Raw genomic sequence first — 16,162 nt, forward strand, 5'->3', positions numbered from 1 at the left:
ACTAAAGAGGAAATAAAAACATCACTTTTAAAGATGCTCTGCGACTTTTCACTCTGACTTTGTGAAGTGTGAGAGGGGAGCGAGAGGAGAAGACAGAATACCTGCAGCTTTTTCACGTCGGCTCATTGGAGAGTGAGGTGTGTGTCGGTCTGAACGATGGCTGGATGTTGTGTGTCTGCGGAGGAGAAAGAGAACCAGAGGATCAACGAGGAGATCGAGAAGCAGCTGCGGAGAGACAAGAAGGACTCCCGCAGGGAGCTGAAGCTGCTGCTGTTAGGTGAGCACCACTGACCAGGCATCAAACCTGGAGGGGAAAATCACATTAAATCCCTCTCTCACACACACTTAGTGGCCCTAAGAGACATTATGTGGTCAATTACAGAATTAATGTGCTCCATCCTTATTTTTTCTGTGCATTTACGCACACAATACCATACAATAGTCTTTGAAAGCTCTTAAAATGTTCCTCTGGTGCAATACTTAACTGCTTCCTGACCGACACCTGGCCATGCAGGTATCATGGCAGGTGAGGAAGCACTCAGCAGCGTCTCGACCAAACTTTATTTGAAATACAAACACTTTTTCACACAGGAATAAATGTGCATATATAAGGGATATTACTATTTTCAGATGCTTGTTGGGTTGGATAGATGTGACTGTGCATCAATGATTAAAGTCAAGAGGAGGCACTAGTTTCCTATCTAACTGTTCTCTACATTTCCCTTCTCCTCATTCCTCTTTCTGCCCTCCGGATGTTGCGCTGTTTTCCCACGGACACACAATGACTGCGCGCCATAGTGGTGCCATTCATTTTACGCACCATGGAGAGTTTTCAACCTTGATTTTTTTTTTTTTTTTTACCTCCTAGGTTCAATTAGTTCACTTCTGCCACAGAAATAGTGAAAACAGTCACATGCAGAGACAGATTTGACAGTTTAAGATGTTACTGTGTTTATACGTTTCCAGTTCAAATGTCATATAGAAACCGAAACAGCGCGTTTATTTCCAGTGGAGTGGAGAGATATGGGTGTTTTCTCTCCATCTGTTGGGATAAATGTCAGCCTTGTCTGAGCATACGTGGGATACAGAAAAATTAGTAATGGGAATTATTAATGTGAAGTTCAAATATCAGTAAAGCTGACAGTGGCGGTAAACCTAACTAAGCTGGCCTGCTTTATAACTGTGATGTTAGGGACTGTTAATAATGTGAAGCTTCTGATGCTGTTAACAAAAGTTTTTCACTGTGAAGGAGGGTCAAACACAGCATGTGTTCACTAACTTGCTCAAGGACACTTCAGCAGCTCTGATGCTGGTTGAGAAAGTGTTTGAGCATTGAGCCCAAGAATTTAACTTTTAGTGGATGTGTCAATGTGAATCCAGTGAATGTGAAACAGGGTGTTGCCACATGACCACTGTTGTGGACACAACCCGTTTTACTGCAGCAGTGTGGGAGTGCTTCAGGGACAGGAGCCACTGTCTTCGGTCAGCGGCGTATTAGAAAGCCATAACTAGCTGCTGCGGGCGCGCCCCATGCAAAAGGCATGCAAATCCAACCCTGAGCAGGACATGGGAAGTATGTTTGCATCCACTGCTAAAAGAGGCGAGAACCAATTTATTGTAACCATTTTAATTCGCTGTGACAATTATTTTCTCTGCTCACTGGACTGAAGATAACCCACCATCTAAAAAGGTGGTAGGCATTAACATTCAGTATTATGTGGATTCTGGTACAGTGCTGCTTCAGCTCACTGCTGACCAGTATTACAAAGTTAGTGTAGTAGAATTTATGTGGTGTGAAAAAACAGAAACAAGTCAATGTGCTGGTGAAATGGATGAACAGGTCTGACTGTCTGATGAATAGGAACAATTGCATCAGGTTACCAGAAAAAAAGAGAACTCAGTTATCAAAGCTCACGAGTGTAACTTTTGATAGGCTTTAGGCATTGAAAAAAACTGTTTTACAGAAGTCGAACTGATGTGCAATCAAAGTTGGCAGAAACAGTCAAAATTACACAATACGTGTCCTTACTCTTTGTATCTAACTCTTTAGATTTCAATTATTAACACAGGCCATCATTCAATATTATAATAACCTAACATCTTCAATTGAATTATATCAAAGATCAAATAATGTGGAATTCTTTTTTTTTTTCTCTATAATTTCACTGGAAACCAGTTTGCTCATTTTGCACTGAAGTAATTTATTACATTAGAGAATACTTTTTTCTTAATCAATAATTTAATTCACACAGTGTACAAAAATAAGCTTTACCATTTGGTTATTTCATACAGACCATTTATTTTTGCATATATAATATGAATATTCAGTATTGAGATATAAAAATGACCTATATCAGGATGGAAGATTTTGACCAGATCTCGCAGCCCCACTTAATAACAACATTTACCTGAGTAACTCAGAGCTCTCAGTGGATTTCATTATGGTCACAGTGAGGCCCCCTGAGAGGACGAGTGGGAGTGAAGCACAATGACAGATCAACACGTACACTTTCTGTCCACTCGGTAACCAAGCTGGAAAAACTTGGACAATGCACACATGTCGACACTGCTCTATATATACAGTACAGTATAGGAGAATTGGTTATCTGTTTCAGCTGCAAGTTCACTGCACCTGGATATCATTAGAAAAGCAGTGAGCATATAAAACATGAAAGAAAGCAGGAATCAAGCATTTTTACAGACTATGTAGGCATATACATTTGAATAGATGTAGTATTTATATTAAATATTAACAACATAAATGCAAGCACAAAATACACAAAGATATTAGACAACTATAGTTCTTATTCATTAAGAGGAAAATAGAACAATTTCCTAGAAAAATTGATCTAGATCGAGTTTAGCTTTATAATTCTGCAACATATTTAGATTTTTATCGTGCCTGATAAGAAATCAACAGAAACAGTAAAATGGAATGGATATGTAACTAGTTAGTTAGTTAGTTTCAGGTGCAATAAAAGAATGTTAAGAGTGTGACAGGTGATAGTAGTTCTTATCTCAGCAACATTGCCAACACATTCATTCACAAAGCTGGGGTCGAGTCACGAGTGAGGTAATGTGTTGGTGTGAGTAGGTGTTTATGGTCAGTTCGTGTGTCATGTCTACTCACATGTGTGTGTGTGTGTGTGTGTGTGTGTGTGTGTGTGTGTGGAGACCTCTGTGGTCAATGCTCATCACCCGCAGGAAAACTGTAAATCACCACCCTGACATATGCACACATATGCATGCAGACGTGCACAAAGACACAGTTGTAAGCAAATTAACACATATTAATGTACAGAAACAAACATACGACCCATAGAAGCAACCAAAATGCAGCATGAACACTTTAAAATACCCTTTTCTCTGTTTTTTAGCAGCCACAGTATCTCACTCAGTGAATATGACATCACTTGGTCAAACACAACACTTTGCACAGGATGAGTAGTTCTCCCCAAGACAGATCTCCAAAAGAGAGGAAACAAAAAGAAAAATCTCATGTTCAAGCTACTGAAACAACATCACATATTAAAGACAGACATGTCTCAGTAAGAATACACTTAATAACCTTTCATGGATCCTACAAGAGACTTTAAGTCATAAAAGAGTAAGCTCATTTAAAGCTGACTCTCTGAACAAGTAAACGTGTGGGGTCATGATTTGCATCAGTGTTCTAAGTGTTCACCTGCCTGTCTTGCCCACACCCCACTCATCTCCAAGAAACTTGACTTGTAAAGAAGGTGCATTCAAATGCAGTCAATTTGTCTAGGCCTTGTTTGCCAAGATGTAAAGATTCAAGCATTCATAAAGCCATGCAAAACAGCCAGGAAACCAGGACATTGCTGGCACCACTCTGAGTCATCCCAGAGCTGACAGGGATACAGATACCTGGTGTATTCTCACGCACACATACACACACTTGCATACGTGGCAACTTCCAGTGCTCAGGTCTGGTGACAAACACACATTTGTTAAACAAATGCATTCAGCATCATGTGGTCTGAATGAGAAAATTAGGAGCTTGTGCTGTAAAAACTGAAGAGGAACATGACAGACTGTGTGTGTTTGTGCATGCATATGTGTGTTTTTGTGTGTGTGTATGCGTGTGTGTGTGTATGCGTGTGTGTGTGTGTGTGTGTGTGTGTGTGTTAGTGAATTTATTGTCATTAACTGTAGTTGACCAGCTTTTAAGTAGCATGTTTGTTTGACTGTCAGTGGAAAACGTGTATGTGTTCAAACACACATCGCTGACACTCATATTCTACAGAGCCCAGTGAAACTATCAAGCACACACAGGTTTCCACCCTGTGAGTCTGGGTGTATCATCATGGCAAAATGTTTCCCTGGCCACACGTACTGTACGGGAAATACCACAGAAGTGGTTTTGAGCACTTTGCCTGGTGTTAATGATTGTCTGTCTGTGGGGAGATTGCGTGCAGTCAGGAATCTTGACAGGTGTGTAGATTAGATCAAAATTAAGGCCAAATTCGGAGACATTTAATATTCCCAGGCACCCTTTTTTGGGGTATTTACAGGTTAGACATTGTGTGTCTTCACAGACCACCTCTTTCTCTACTAACACCTCCTACAGTGATGCTGAGAGATTTCTCCTAGAGCGCAAGAACAGAAGACATCTTATAGCATAATTTTACTCACTTCTGGGTTCTTCCGTTGCATACCATTTACCAGACATCTCTCATAGATGGGAAAAAGACTTGAACAATGAATATATTGAGGATGATTGGCTGGCAACTATACGCCTGAGGTCTACATCTACTTGTAACCAGCTGTGAGAAACTCAGTACAAGATACTTCACAGGCTGCATGTTACTCTATTTTAAACAAAGTTAACCACTCCATATCTCCTCTGTGTACCAAGTGCAACTTAGAAAGGTGGATGTATTTCCATTACTTTTGTAATGAAATTAATGTACACTAATTTCCAGATTTTGGACACTTATTTCAAAGGTAGTCAGTGGGATATTTAAATCAAGAAAGACCCTGGGGTTTTCCTCCTAGGCCTTCCCTCTAGGGATTTACATCTCACTACGTCACATCATAAGCTCCTTGATAAACTCCTTCTAGTTGCTCAAAAGTGTATATTAAAAAACTGGATCAAAACTCTTCCACCTAGTGTCACCCTTTGTTACAGGGAGATCCTTGATATCCTCTCTCATGAAAGATTACATGCTGCTGTAAAGGGTAAGGACGAGTTGTTCTTAATTGTTTAGACACCCTTCCTTGATTGTATACCTGCAGATCTGAAAAATCTGCTGTTGATGGGCAGACGATTCTCTGACTGGAAATCATGAGTACATACTGCAGACAAATTATTTTTTATAAATCATCATGTCATTATTATTGTCTTGGTCATTATGATTATTTTCACCTTTTTTTTTTTTCTTGCCTAACTCTGTATAGCTTGTGCTGTCTGACGGGATGGGGTGGGAGGGTCTGTTTCTGTGTTTTGTATTGTTAATGTGTTTAAAACAATAAAGTGTGTTTAAAAAAAAAGTAGACTGTCAGATTTCATTCTCCTCCCCTCCACTATCTATTTTGCAGGGGCTCTATTGCTATATCAAGCGCTTAGCACTGCCCTAGAAAATTGTGATCTGTAATTCTGCACAGATACAGACAGATGAGTGTGAAAAAAATATGACTGGTTTTATCCCTCATTATATCATACCAACAGGTACTGGAGAGAGTGGAAAGAGTACCTTTATCAAACAAATGAGGATTATCCACGGGGGAGGATACACAGATGAGGACAAGAGAAGCTACGCCAAACTGGTCTACCAGAACATCTTCACGTCCATGCAGGCCATGATCCGAGCCATGGAGGCCCTTAGTATATCTTTCAAGGACCCCCAGAACCAGGTACAGTACAGATAGGGTCTACAAACTGCGTCTGTTAATGTTATTATTATTGTAATTTTCTAATTGTCTTTTGTCGGTGCACCCATAGGACCATGCAAACTCAGTGCTGGACGTGGAGGTGGATAAGGTGGAGGAGTTTGATCAAAGCCTGGCGGCGGCTGTCAGGCGTCTGTGGGACGACGGAGGAATACAGGAGAGCTACGACCGACGCAGAGAATACCAGCTGTCTGACTCCACCAAATAGTGAGCACAAGACATTCAGCTTGTAATTTGTTGCTCAATAATTATGCACACAGAGATTCTACTCTTTTCAGCTCTACCGAATACTCAGCACAGATATTTCAAAGGGTAGACAAAAATAAAAGGAACAAGGCAATAACTCAACTCCATATAATAATGTCTAGAAAAAATAAACAGGTCAATTAAAACTTCTCATACAATCTCAATGAATGGAGAATTGTATAAAGATAAGATGTGACTTTATTTATCCCACAGTGGGGAAATTTAGTTGTTGGATTGCATTATATTAAGCAGTCACTGTCCTCAGTATTGTTTCCTGTTTATTTAGGGGTTTTTGCAACTTGCAGGGAATTTACCTTCAATTCCAAACTGCACATGATGGGAATTTTCATGCTGATTCCTGCATTTTTTTATTCAGAATATTAAAATAAAATAAAATAAAATAAAATAAAATATATATATATATTTTTAAATTGGCCATCTGTATCTTGCCGTGTCAATGTTTTGTTTCACAAAGAGACACTGTAATGAGCACAGGAAGTGTCCCTTCTGACCATACCGATGAGTACCTGCTCTTAGTGGAACAAAAATTAGCATTAATATGGATCCTGTTATGTTTTTTTCGTGAAGCTAGTGATGATCCAGATAAAAAAGGGAAAAGAAAAGCAACTATTTTTAGCTTGTGGCTGCTATTTTTAGCTGTGCAAATGAAGTGTGCACTAAAATACCCTGTGTTTGTACATCTGGAGCAAATATCTCAAATCTGATGTTTCCAGTTTCCCCTCTATGTCTCACTCACCAACAGACATAAATTCAATGTGAATATTTACTTGTGTGACTGCATGCAATCCACTCTGATATGTACTGTTTTGATCACATAACTTCATTTTACATGGTTTCTCATGTTGTTCTCTTTCTACCTGCTTTAAATGATGATGATGAGAGTTGTTGTCTTCATTGTTAAAGAACCATCATTACTGATGAACGGACGTTCAGTTCAGATCATTTTGGTATTTATTTTATTTTATTTATTTTTTTAACTTCATGGTTTCAGGGTTTATTAATTTTTTTTTATTTTTTATTTTTGGCCCACCACCACCCCCCCCCCCCACTTTTGGAGGACAACTTTATTTTTATTTACAGAACAGGAAAAACTCAAACAACTTAAACAGAAAATAAGGTAAATAATTAAATATAAATAAAAAATAAAGAGTAGATATTTACAACACCAGTTGTTGTTAACGTTGATTTCTGATAGTTAATAGGTAGGAGGAGGGTTATTGTGTGGCCATACATATATGCTGATAAGCAAATCAGCAGACAGACAGACAGACCAAAGGGGGGAATTTTATGTAAATGCTACAGCTTCATTTTGGTATTTATATTTCCTCTCCTCTTATTTTCAGCTATCTTAGTGACCTGGACCGGATTTCACAACCCTCTTATATACCTGACCTGCAGGATATCCTCAGAGTCAGAGTGCCAACCACGGGTATCATCGAATACCCCTTTGACATGGAGAATGTCATCTTCAGGTGAGATATATCTATATACTTATATCAAAGGTAACCACTTCAGTATGTTGCATCGTTCCAGGAGGCATCACAGGTGACGTTGCATACCTATTTCTGTTGTTGTTGTTGTTGGGACTGGCTGTTATGACAGGATGGTGGATGTTGGGGGTCAGAGGTCAGAGAGGAGGAAGTGGATCCACTGCTTTGAGAACGTCACGTCCATCATCTTCCTTGTGGCGCTCAGCGAGTACGACCAGGTCCTGGCAGAGTGTGATAACGAGGTGAGAATTCAGCCTCACAGCAGATCAAGTTCCAGACTTTGACCCTTTAAAATGTGTCTTCATTGTTGCTTCTTTTGTTGTATTTCAGAACCGTATGGAGGAGAGCAAGGCCCTGTTCAAAACCATCATCACATACCCCTGGTTCCAGCGCTCCTCTGTCATTCTTTTCCTCAACAAGACTGACATCCTCAAGGAGAAGATCCTGCACTCTCATGTAGCCACATACTTCCCTGAATTCACAGGTTAGTTTGTGCTTGTGATGTACAACTCATTGCATACTGCATATACTAACAGGTGTTTTAATTATTTTGTCCACCCCATTTAAATCAGTTGCTGTATTAGAATACATTAGCTTTAGCTAGCTGTACCTAATAAACTGGTATTTTGCAGTTGAAGTAGAAAGGTGGCAACAGTGAAAATGTGTATTCAAACAAACCCAGATACCGTGTGTCCCAAGAGACATTCTCAAAATCAGCATGCCTTTTATATTTTTCACTTGACTCGTTTTTTTAAAAATCTTTACAAGGTGGAAACAAGAAATAACAGGAAAAGACATAGTAATTTTAAGATTACTGGGCTATTTTGCCTCTATAACTTGTCTACTTAGACCTGTGGAAAGAAAACATCATAAATACACATTAAGGTATATATTTTAGAACACATTGTCTGTTTTGGGTCTGTAGATTTCTCCTAAATTCACTGAAAGTTAGCATTAGATAATGCCTCATTAGCATATTTGACCATAAAAAAGAAAACGTAATGTTAGTAATCAACTGAGGAAGTTTCACTGGAAGTTCTATAATTTTTCTTTTCTTTTACCCTATTCACCTCTAGTAATTTGCATTTTTTTTCTCACACTGAGCCATAAACTTCACTTCAGTAGCAGAGTATAGACCTTCCAGTCTATATTTTTACACAGGGGTTTGTCCATTCATGGCCTGATCCATATAACATTTTATTCCTTTATGGCTGTTAACAGTATTTTCTGATTTATGGAATGATAAAAACAGATCCAACATTCCCTGTAAAACAATTGAGTATATTGATTATATACCATCAAAATGAAACTAAAACTTTTAACTTAGCTTTATCAAATGTTCAGATTTATGTTCTGGAAATTCAAATAAGCACATATTTAATAAGATACCTCATTTTCATATTTAAATGTGACATTTTGAAAAACGTACAATTTACAAAAAATAATTCAAGTAATAAACCGGGGATGTTTCATGGTGATATCTATTTGTAAAAATTTTTTTACCCGATTCACCCAGAAACAAATTGAATTTACTTAAGACATATTGAATGGTATCACCTTTAAATTGCAGGACCTCAGGGGGATCCGGAGGCAGCTCAAGAATTCATCCTGAAAATGTACCAAGAACAAAACCCTGACAAGGACAAGCAGCTGTACCCTCATTTCACCTGCGCCACGGACACAGAAAACATCCGCTTCGTCTTCGCGGCCGTCAAAGATACCATCCTCAGACACAACCTGAAGGAGTTCAATCTGGTGTAAAGAGGAGTACAATGACAGACACAAGGAGAGCCCAGATATGAGAATTAAGTGAAAAACAAAACTTTACAGTGCTTCTTCTTGGCTGTCTAGAAAGAGAACCAGCAGATCCACTGACAAAATGTACTGTTTCTTTTATCCAAAAGGTTCAAATATTTTCATATTTTGTGCGTGTAAAAACCAGCTAAAGAGAATATGAACATGTAACGGATAAACCCAAACTGCTGTTCCTGTTTTTATGTATTGTGTGTTATGTAGTTTCTATTACAGCCTTTATAGCAATGTACTGAAAGAAAATATAGGAATGTGAAAATAAGTGTGAAGTTATGTCATATTGACCAATTGTGTGAGGTAGGAATTTCATTTATTTTCAAAACAGCTATCAGGAAAAGGATCCAAGTATACCATTTCTTCTCATGCAATAGCTGCAAGGGTCCCTTCAGTCCTGAGTTTTGTGATTTATTATTGTAAAGATTTCTTTCTAACACTGAGCCACCTGTGTGTGCTTCTGCCTGCAAGTGCGTTATTTACTCAGGACAGTCAGCACGAGTTGAGATGTAAATAATGCAAGTTGTGGTTTTGAAAACTCTACTCAGCTGTTTCTCCTCAGGAGAAATGGAAATTATATTTATGGTAATTTTCAATAAACAATTATAGTTCCAAATGAGGAGTGCAATGTGTGTGCGTGGGGTTTTCTGGGTCCAAGAGATAAATTTAAAACACATATTTTATTTATTTTTGAAAACAGTTGGGGAAAGAAAAACAAAACAAAACGTTAAGCCACTGCAGTGAACACTTCGGCAACAGAAATATTTAGTCTTGTTAGACTGCGATGCACCCCAAACCAAAAGCAAACCTTTAAAATATACATCAGAGTAAACAGCAGCTGTTAATAATTAGCATTCATTTCTTTTAAATATACTTTTTTCTGCATAATTATTCAACATAGTTGGCATTGCATATGTGTGGTATAAAAACATAAAAATCACAAAATTACAATCTGTAACGCCATAATACAGACTATTGTGTGAAGATGGATATATATACAGATAGGATACTATATTAGTTCAATATACAGCAGACTGATACTCGTCAGTATGGTATAAAAATAGCATGCGGCTCTAAATCACACACCGAACAGTCTTCATCTTGCAGAGAATTATAAAAGAAATGAAAACTAGAGAGTGAGAGTAAACGAAAACAGCACATTTTGAATTATATGCGTTATAGAGCCATACTCAAAATTTAAATTAGTTTCCCTTTTATATAATCCAGTAAAATTACAACATTAAATGTGCTACAACAACTATGGTTGATTTGGCCTCAGCGTTATTCAAGCTGTTTTGACTCTTTCTAGCTGTTGCACTGTGTCAGTTCAACACCACTTGAAATAAGTTCAATATAACTGAATGAAGTTAGTGACTCAATGTGTGTTTGTCACACACACGGAGGTTAACAAGTAGCATGCAGTAAAGAACAAAGGCACTGACACACAAAGACTTTGTGTGAGTTTTTTTTTCTTTTCTTCTTTTTATCGTTTCTCGCTCTTCTTGATGAGTCAGTATTTGGGTAAACTATCTCTTGCATCGTCCAGTCGGGCGAGAACCCACTGAAAAGACATAAGAACCAAAATTAGAGCTCTTTTTGTTATACTATATTTACTGTGACTGCAAATGGACTCAGACTGGATGACACAAGGAAACATGGTCCAAATGGTCAACTTACCTTTGCTATCTCAGGAGTTTTGAAGTTTATGATCTTCCCAAACTCCTTGGCATGGAAGACAGACTTCACTCTCTCCTGCAGGACAAAGAACAACACATTAAGTCCAATAATCTGTGGAATAATTGTTTAAAACCTGCTATAAATCTGTAAAAACACAAGTCTCTGAAGGGGAACAAGTCAGCTTCTGATGTGGATTTCAGTTGTAAGTTTGCTTTGGAACTTTTAGAGCGTCAAATATTAATTAATTAGTTGTGAACTATTAAATTAATCGCCAACTATTTTGATAATCGATTAATCAGTTTAAGTACATTTTGAAGAAAAAGAAAAATTCTTTGATCCCAGCATCTTAAATGTGTTTGCCCACAACTGAATATCTTTGAGTTGTGGACAAAACAAGACATTTCTACATTGGGAGAGACTGATTCTACACAATTTGCGACATTTTATAGACAAATAAACGAATCAATTAATCGAGAAAATAATCAACAGATTATATGAAAATCTTTAGTTACAGTCCTCGTACCTTGGCCTCAATGCGAAGTCGTCGGTCCTCTATGATCATTGGATCCTTGGTGAACTCTTCAAACAGATACTGCCATTCGCAGGTCAGCTGGCCGAACGTCCCTTTGGTCACAAAAAATATTCCCCTGGAAAAGAAAACCCATAAAAATGATTCAGGAAAAGGAACAAACACCTCCATTGAGGCTTTCTTAAAGGTAAAGGACAGTATACGGTTAGAGTGATTTATATTTATATAACATTTAAAGTGGAATAAAATGGAATTGCTCCAGGAAAGTACAAGTACTGCAAAATTGTACTTATGTCCAATACTTGAGTAAATGTACTTAGATACATTCTACTACTGGATCTGAGATCTTATTATTCGTACTTATTTGACATATTAATGGGTCGTGAACATGTTATGAAAACAAAATGTAATGCTCTTCTCCAACACAACTCTGTCTTGAATATGAGAAAGCAGTTTCTGAGCGAGATGCAGAAACACTCACCTCTTCGTAATCATGAGGAAGTCTGACTCATTAACTTTGGCATGAGCAAAGTATCTGTACTTGGCAAAACGTCCATTCTCAATTTTCTGAAAAAAAAAAAAAAAAAAAAAAGGACAAAGAATGACAGAAAATTATTTTTTCCAAGACTAATTAGAAAATTAGATTAAAACATGAATGCCAAGATGTTTATGTTCTATGACTTTATATATGAATATATGCATTATATACCTATTCAAAACATTTTTAAATAACTGTTTACTTTAAACAAATAAGCACGGTCCTCTGCAAAAAGAGTGAAAATGTGGGTTGATGAGAAAGGATGGGATTAAACAAAGACAAAGAAAGTGACAGGTATACATTCGAAATGTGAATATTTTATTGAGAACAAGAGGGCAGTGATTGACAGACTGAAAACACGAATGATTATGGGAACTTTGACAGTGAATGAACGTCTAAACAATGAGGAGGAAGGTTTCCTTTGTGAGGGTGAGAAAACAAAAGTTTTGCAGAAATGAGTTAAATTATACAATTTAAAGAATAAGGTATAAAGAAAAGACAAATCAAGTCAATAAACTAAAAATATAAAAACACATTTCTAAAAATTACTCAAGAGGCCTTCCTTTGGTTTGAAGTAAACTTGAATCAAACTTGAACTCCAGTAAAGACAAAGCACTAACGCTACACTAAAGCTGTCACTTCTACTAGTTCTCCTCATCACCCTCATCGTCTGAGCCAGCTCTACGTCTTTCACTGTAGGACAATCTCCTCTGTGGACACGACAAGAGAGAAGAGTCATGGTCAGAGCAGAGAGAACCAAAGTTTCTACCCACACAGCTACTGTCACATAAAGACAAATCAAAACCACTCAGACCGAAGTGAGAGTGTGTTTGGCCTCGTCTCTCTTCTATCAAAGAATTCTTCTGTAAATGTCACACATTTTCTTTGTCTTTTGAATTATATTCATTTAAATTTGCATCCATTCATCTGCTTTCTCTGTTAAGAGTTTACTGCCTGAAATATAAAGTAAATCAAATTCTGTCAAAATCAGCTTATTTAACCAGCTGCAACAGAAATATAATACACGAGCATTAAATGTGACATTGACATGTTTGTAGTTGTATTACTTGTGTCATTATTCATAATTTGGCAGAAGAAGAATACCGGTAATGTTTCACTAACACATCAACGTATACAAAAACCTAAGCTAGGTCTAAAGCTGGTGATGCAGATGGGTGACAAATTAAAGGAAAAACCTGAATAAAGTGATGGGAGAAACAAGCATGAGGGGTCACTGAATGCTTTGATGAGAATGAAAATTATGTGAATCACATGCTTCATGTGGCCTTCACAGGCACCAGACCTCGAACAAACAGATGTTTTTGACTGCGCTCGCCATGTCAAAACACAAAATAAGGGAATATCTCTGCAGGAGAATTCAGATATTCAGATATTTACAAAGCAGCAGTAAAGCTGTTTCGGAGGCTCGCTGTGGCCCAACACCTTAATGAGGCACTTTAATTTGTCACCTATCTGTAAAAACTATTTAGGGCTGTACCGAATCTTTTTACATTTTTTAATTTGTTCAAATGAAGCTTCTTATGTCGGTCGTCACATTTTATGATTTAATCCTCAATTTCGATTACATGATTTATCGGATTAAATTAGTTTAGCTTTTTTTTTTATCTAATAATTTTCTTTAATTTATATAACTGGTCAGTTTTGGTGCGTAAATACAGATGAATGTTTTGTTTTTGAAAAGCTGAATGGCAACAATAATGGACTGAAACAGAATTTTAAAAAAGCAGATGGTGTTTTTTTCTTCTTTTTTTTTTTTACTTATTGCATCCGTTTTTTCTCTAAGTTTTAACTTTTTGACTTTACAACGTTCTGAAGTTAGTGGAAATGTTTGGACCACACAAATCGGAAACTATCCTACACAGCCAACATTTATATTTAATTATAATAATATAAATAGTTTTAATGTAGCCTCATCTTTATCTGAAACGGTGCAGAAATAACAAGTTTGAGCACAATGAATAGACATGCAAAAAGCTCAATCAAATATTGATTTTTAATTCAAATGTCACTGTTATGAATGAAGCTTTGAATTATTCGGTACAGCCCTAATCTTTACTATTAACCAATCAGTGAAGTTCTGACCTGAGACTCGTAGGCTGAAACTTCAACCCACTCCATCCAGCACAACTGCTACATAATGTCAGCACAAAAAAAGTGACCCACAGTTTAAAGCTTATCCCTTAAATGAAGCAGAACCGAAACACTTAAAGCAACAGGAGAACCTACAAATGCAACAAACCCATTTTACTGACACAGCGGCTCTGAACCACATTCAGCTTAAAGTGCAGATATTCAATATGTTTATCCAAATAGAAAAACAGTCCAAAAACAGTGCAGTAGCTACACTGCACAGAAGCTCTGCTGCATTAAAATACAAAGCATAATATTCCTATGAAAAGGTGAGTGAACACCACATGTCTCAGTAAATTTTTACTTTGGATCTGAAGGTGTTCTGAAATTGCATTTTATTTTTGCTTGTGTTTATTTACCTTGGCTGTAAATGTGTTAGTTTACTGTCTTACAACACATTTACAGCCACAGAAGTGAATTAATAACTGAGAATTAAGCATAACTGCTCTCTATAATCTATAAACAGGAAATTTAATGGATTAAAATAATTTTAAATACAATTAAAATAAAGAAGGAGACAAACAGAAAGAAGGTTTTAAAAGATTTGCCTATTAGAAATTAATGTCTGTACACCCACAACTCCACAAACAAACCTGGACAAATTGTTTATAGTGCTTGGCGGATGAATTACCAAACTCACTATTATGCTAAATAATGGCATGAGTATTCAGTTGCATTTAAGTGTATATCATATAGTTCCTCATCTCAGTTAAATGAAGAACATGTGTAATTTGCCCAGGCCTGACTGGAGAGCTGTTGATGCAGAGATTTTTGTCCTACCTGGAGCATCTGACTGCCGATGCCCTCCCTCTCCTTATATGGTCGTATGACACCATCCTCGTGGATGAAGCGAGGAGGACGCAGAGAGGCGATATCTTGTGAAGTCTCTGCTGCCCTGAAAAACAAGAAATGCAATTTGAAATGCAGCTTCCTTATGAACAAACACAAAACAGGGAATACTGCATAACTGCATACACACAGTACAACTATAGCACACAAACATTCACATGTATGAACACAGAGCTGAATAGCTTCTGCCAAAATAGTAAGAAAAAGCAGTTTTTTGTTTGTGCACCTACTTTACGTGATGTATTTCTGAAAACATAGCATCCCACAAATAATAACCTTCTTACTTTTACTATGTAAGTTTCTTTTGATGTAAAACACCCCCTGTGGCTCCACCCCAGATCCAAATGAATCGTTTGTTTGAAAACTGACAAATATACTTTGTTGTAAACACATGACCACCACTGTAGCACATCATTGGAGCATACATTCACAAGAGATGAACATACCTCTTGATCCCTTGGAAAGTACTGCTGGCCATGTCAATAATGCCTCCAGTGGGTCTCGCTACTGCGCCAACCAGACCTTTACCAACACCTTTAAAAAATCCCGCTGCACCTTCCTTCTGGGCTCCTGCCAAACACCAAATCATCACATTTATGAAAACTGACATGCAGATCTCCTGAAATAAACACAGCTGGTTCAATGCTCCACCAACAGGATAAATTCAACAGCTACACAGTAACCATTATTTACATTTTATGCTATTATTTTGGAGATTAAATGATCATATCAGCACATGGTAAATGTTATCACTAAAGTCTGTGTGAGGGTCCAATTCAACATACCTTTAATAGGTTTGGTAACAATCCCTGTGATCCCACTGACAAAACCCTGAAAGAAAAACACAATATTAACCAAGTGGCAGCAATTCATTCATTATGGCAGACCCTCTTTCAGACCAGCTGCAAATCTACATTATAATTGCAACAGACACGTTCTTTC

The 16,162-nt window shown here is 37.4% G+C and overlaps 2 protein-coding genes across 2 annotated transcripts in view; one reads left to right on the forward strand and one right to left on the reverse strand.

The window, feature by feature from the left end:
- The first annotated feature begins 147 nt into the window (after nt 1–147).
- LOC131974374 (guanine nucleotide-binding protein subunit alpha-14-like) lies at nt 148–10,083 on the forward strand. The gene is made up of 7 exons (XM_059336658.1): nt 148–277; nt 5,693–5,877; nt 5,966–6,120; nt 7,524–7,652; nt 7,783–7,912; nt 8,001–8,154; nt 9,241–10,083. The coding sequence occupies exons 1-7, from the start codon at nt 157–159 to the stop codon at nt 9,429–9,431; spliced, it is 1,065 nt and encodes a 354-aa protein (XP_059192641.1). The 5' UTR covers nt 148–156; the 3' UTR covers nt 9,432–10,083.
- A 95-nt stretch (nt 10,084–10,178) lies between these two features.
- The window catches only part of vps13a (vacuolar protein sorting 13 homolog A), a 40,249-nt gene continuing 34,265 nt past the window's right edge, over nt 10,179–16,162 (reverse strand). Inside the window, exons 70-76 of the mRNA XM_059336649.1 lie at nt 16,006–16,051; nt 15,667–15,790; nt 15,152–15,266; nt 12,164–12,249; nt 11,677–11,800; nt 11,154–11,228; nt 10,179–11,037 (exon numbers count right to left, since the gene is read on the reverse strand). Coding sequence (XP_059192632.1) covers nt 10,987–11,037; nt 11,154–11,228; nt 11,677–11,800; nt 12,164–12,249; nt 15,152–15,266; nt 15,667–15,790; nt 16,006–16,051 — 621 coding nt within the window. The 3' untranslated portion in view covers nt 10,179–10,986. The remainder of the gene's footprint in view (nt 11,038–11,153; nt 11,229–11,676; nt 11,801–12,163; nt 12,250–15,151; nt 15,267–15,666; nt 15,791–16,005; nt 16,052–16,162) is intronic.

The sequence above is a fragment of the Centropristis striata genome, chromosome 7, assembly GCF_030273125.1.
Source record: "Centropristis striata isolate RG_2023a ecotype Rhode Island chromosome 7, C.striata_1.0, whole genome shotgun sequence".
NCBI classification, from domain to species: domain Eukaryota; kingdom Metazoa; phylum Chordata; class Actinopteri; order Perciformes; family Serranidae; genus Centropristis; species Centropristis striata.

What these genes read in the sequence shown, in the direction of transcription:
- LOC131974374 (XM_059336658.1), top strand. Translation starts at nt 157, where the DNA reads ATGGCTGGATGTTGTGTGTCTGCGGAGGAGAAAGAGAACCAGAGGATC. An exon ending in ATGGAGAATGTCATCTTCAG is followed by an intron (nt 7,653 to 7,782) that starts GTGAGATATATC and finishes CTGTTATGACAG; the next exon opens with GATGGTGGATGTTGGGGGTC. An exon ending in ATACTTCCCTGAATTCACAG is followed by an intron (nt 8,155 to 9,240) that starts GTTAGTTTGTGC and finishes TTTAAATTGCAG; the next exon opens with GACCTCAGGGGGATCCGGAG.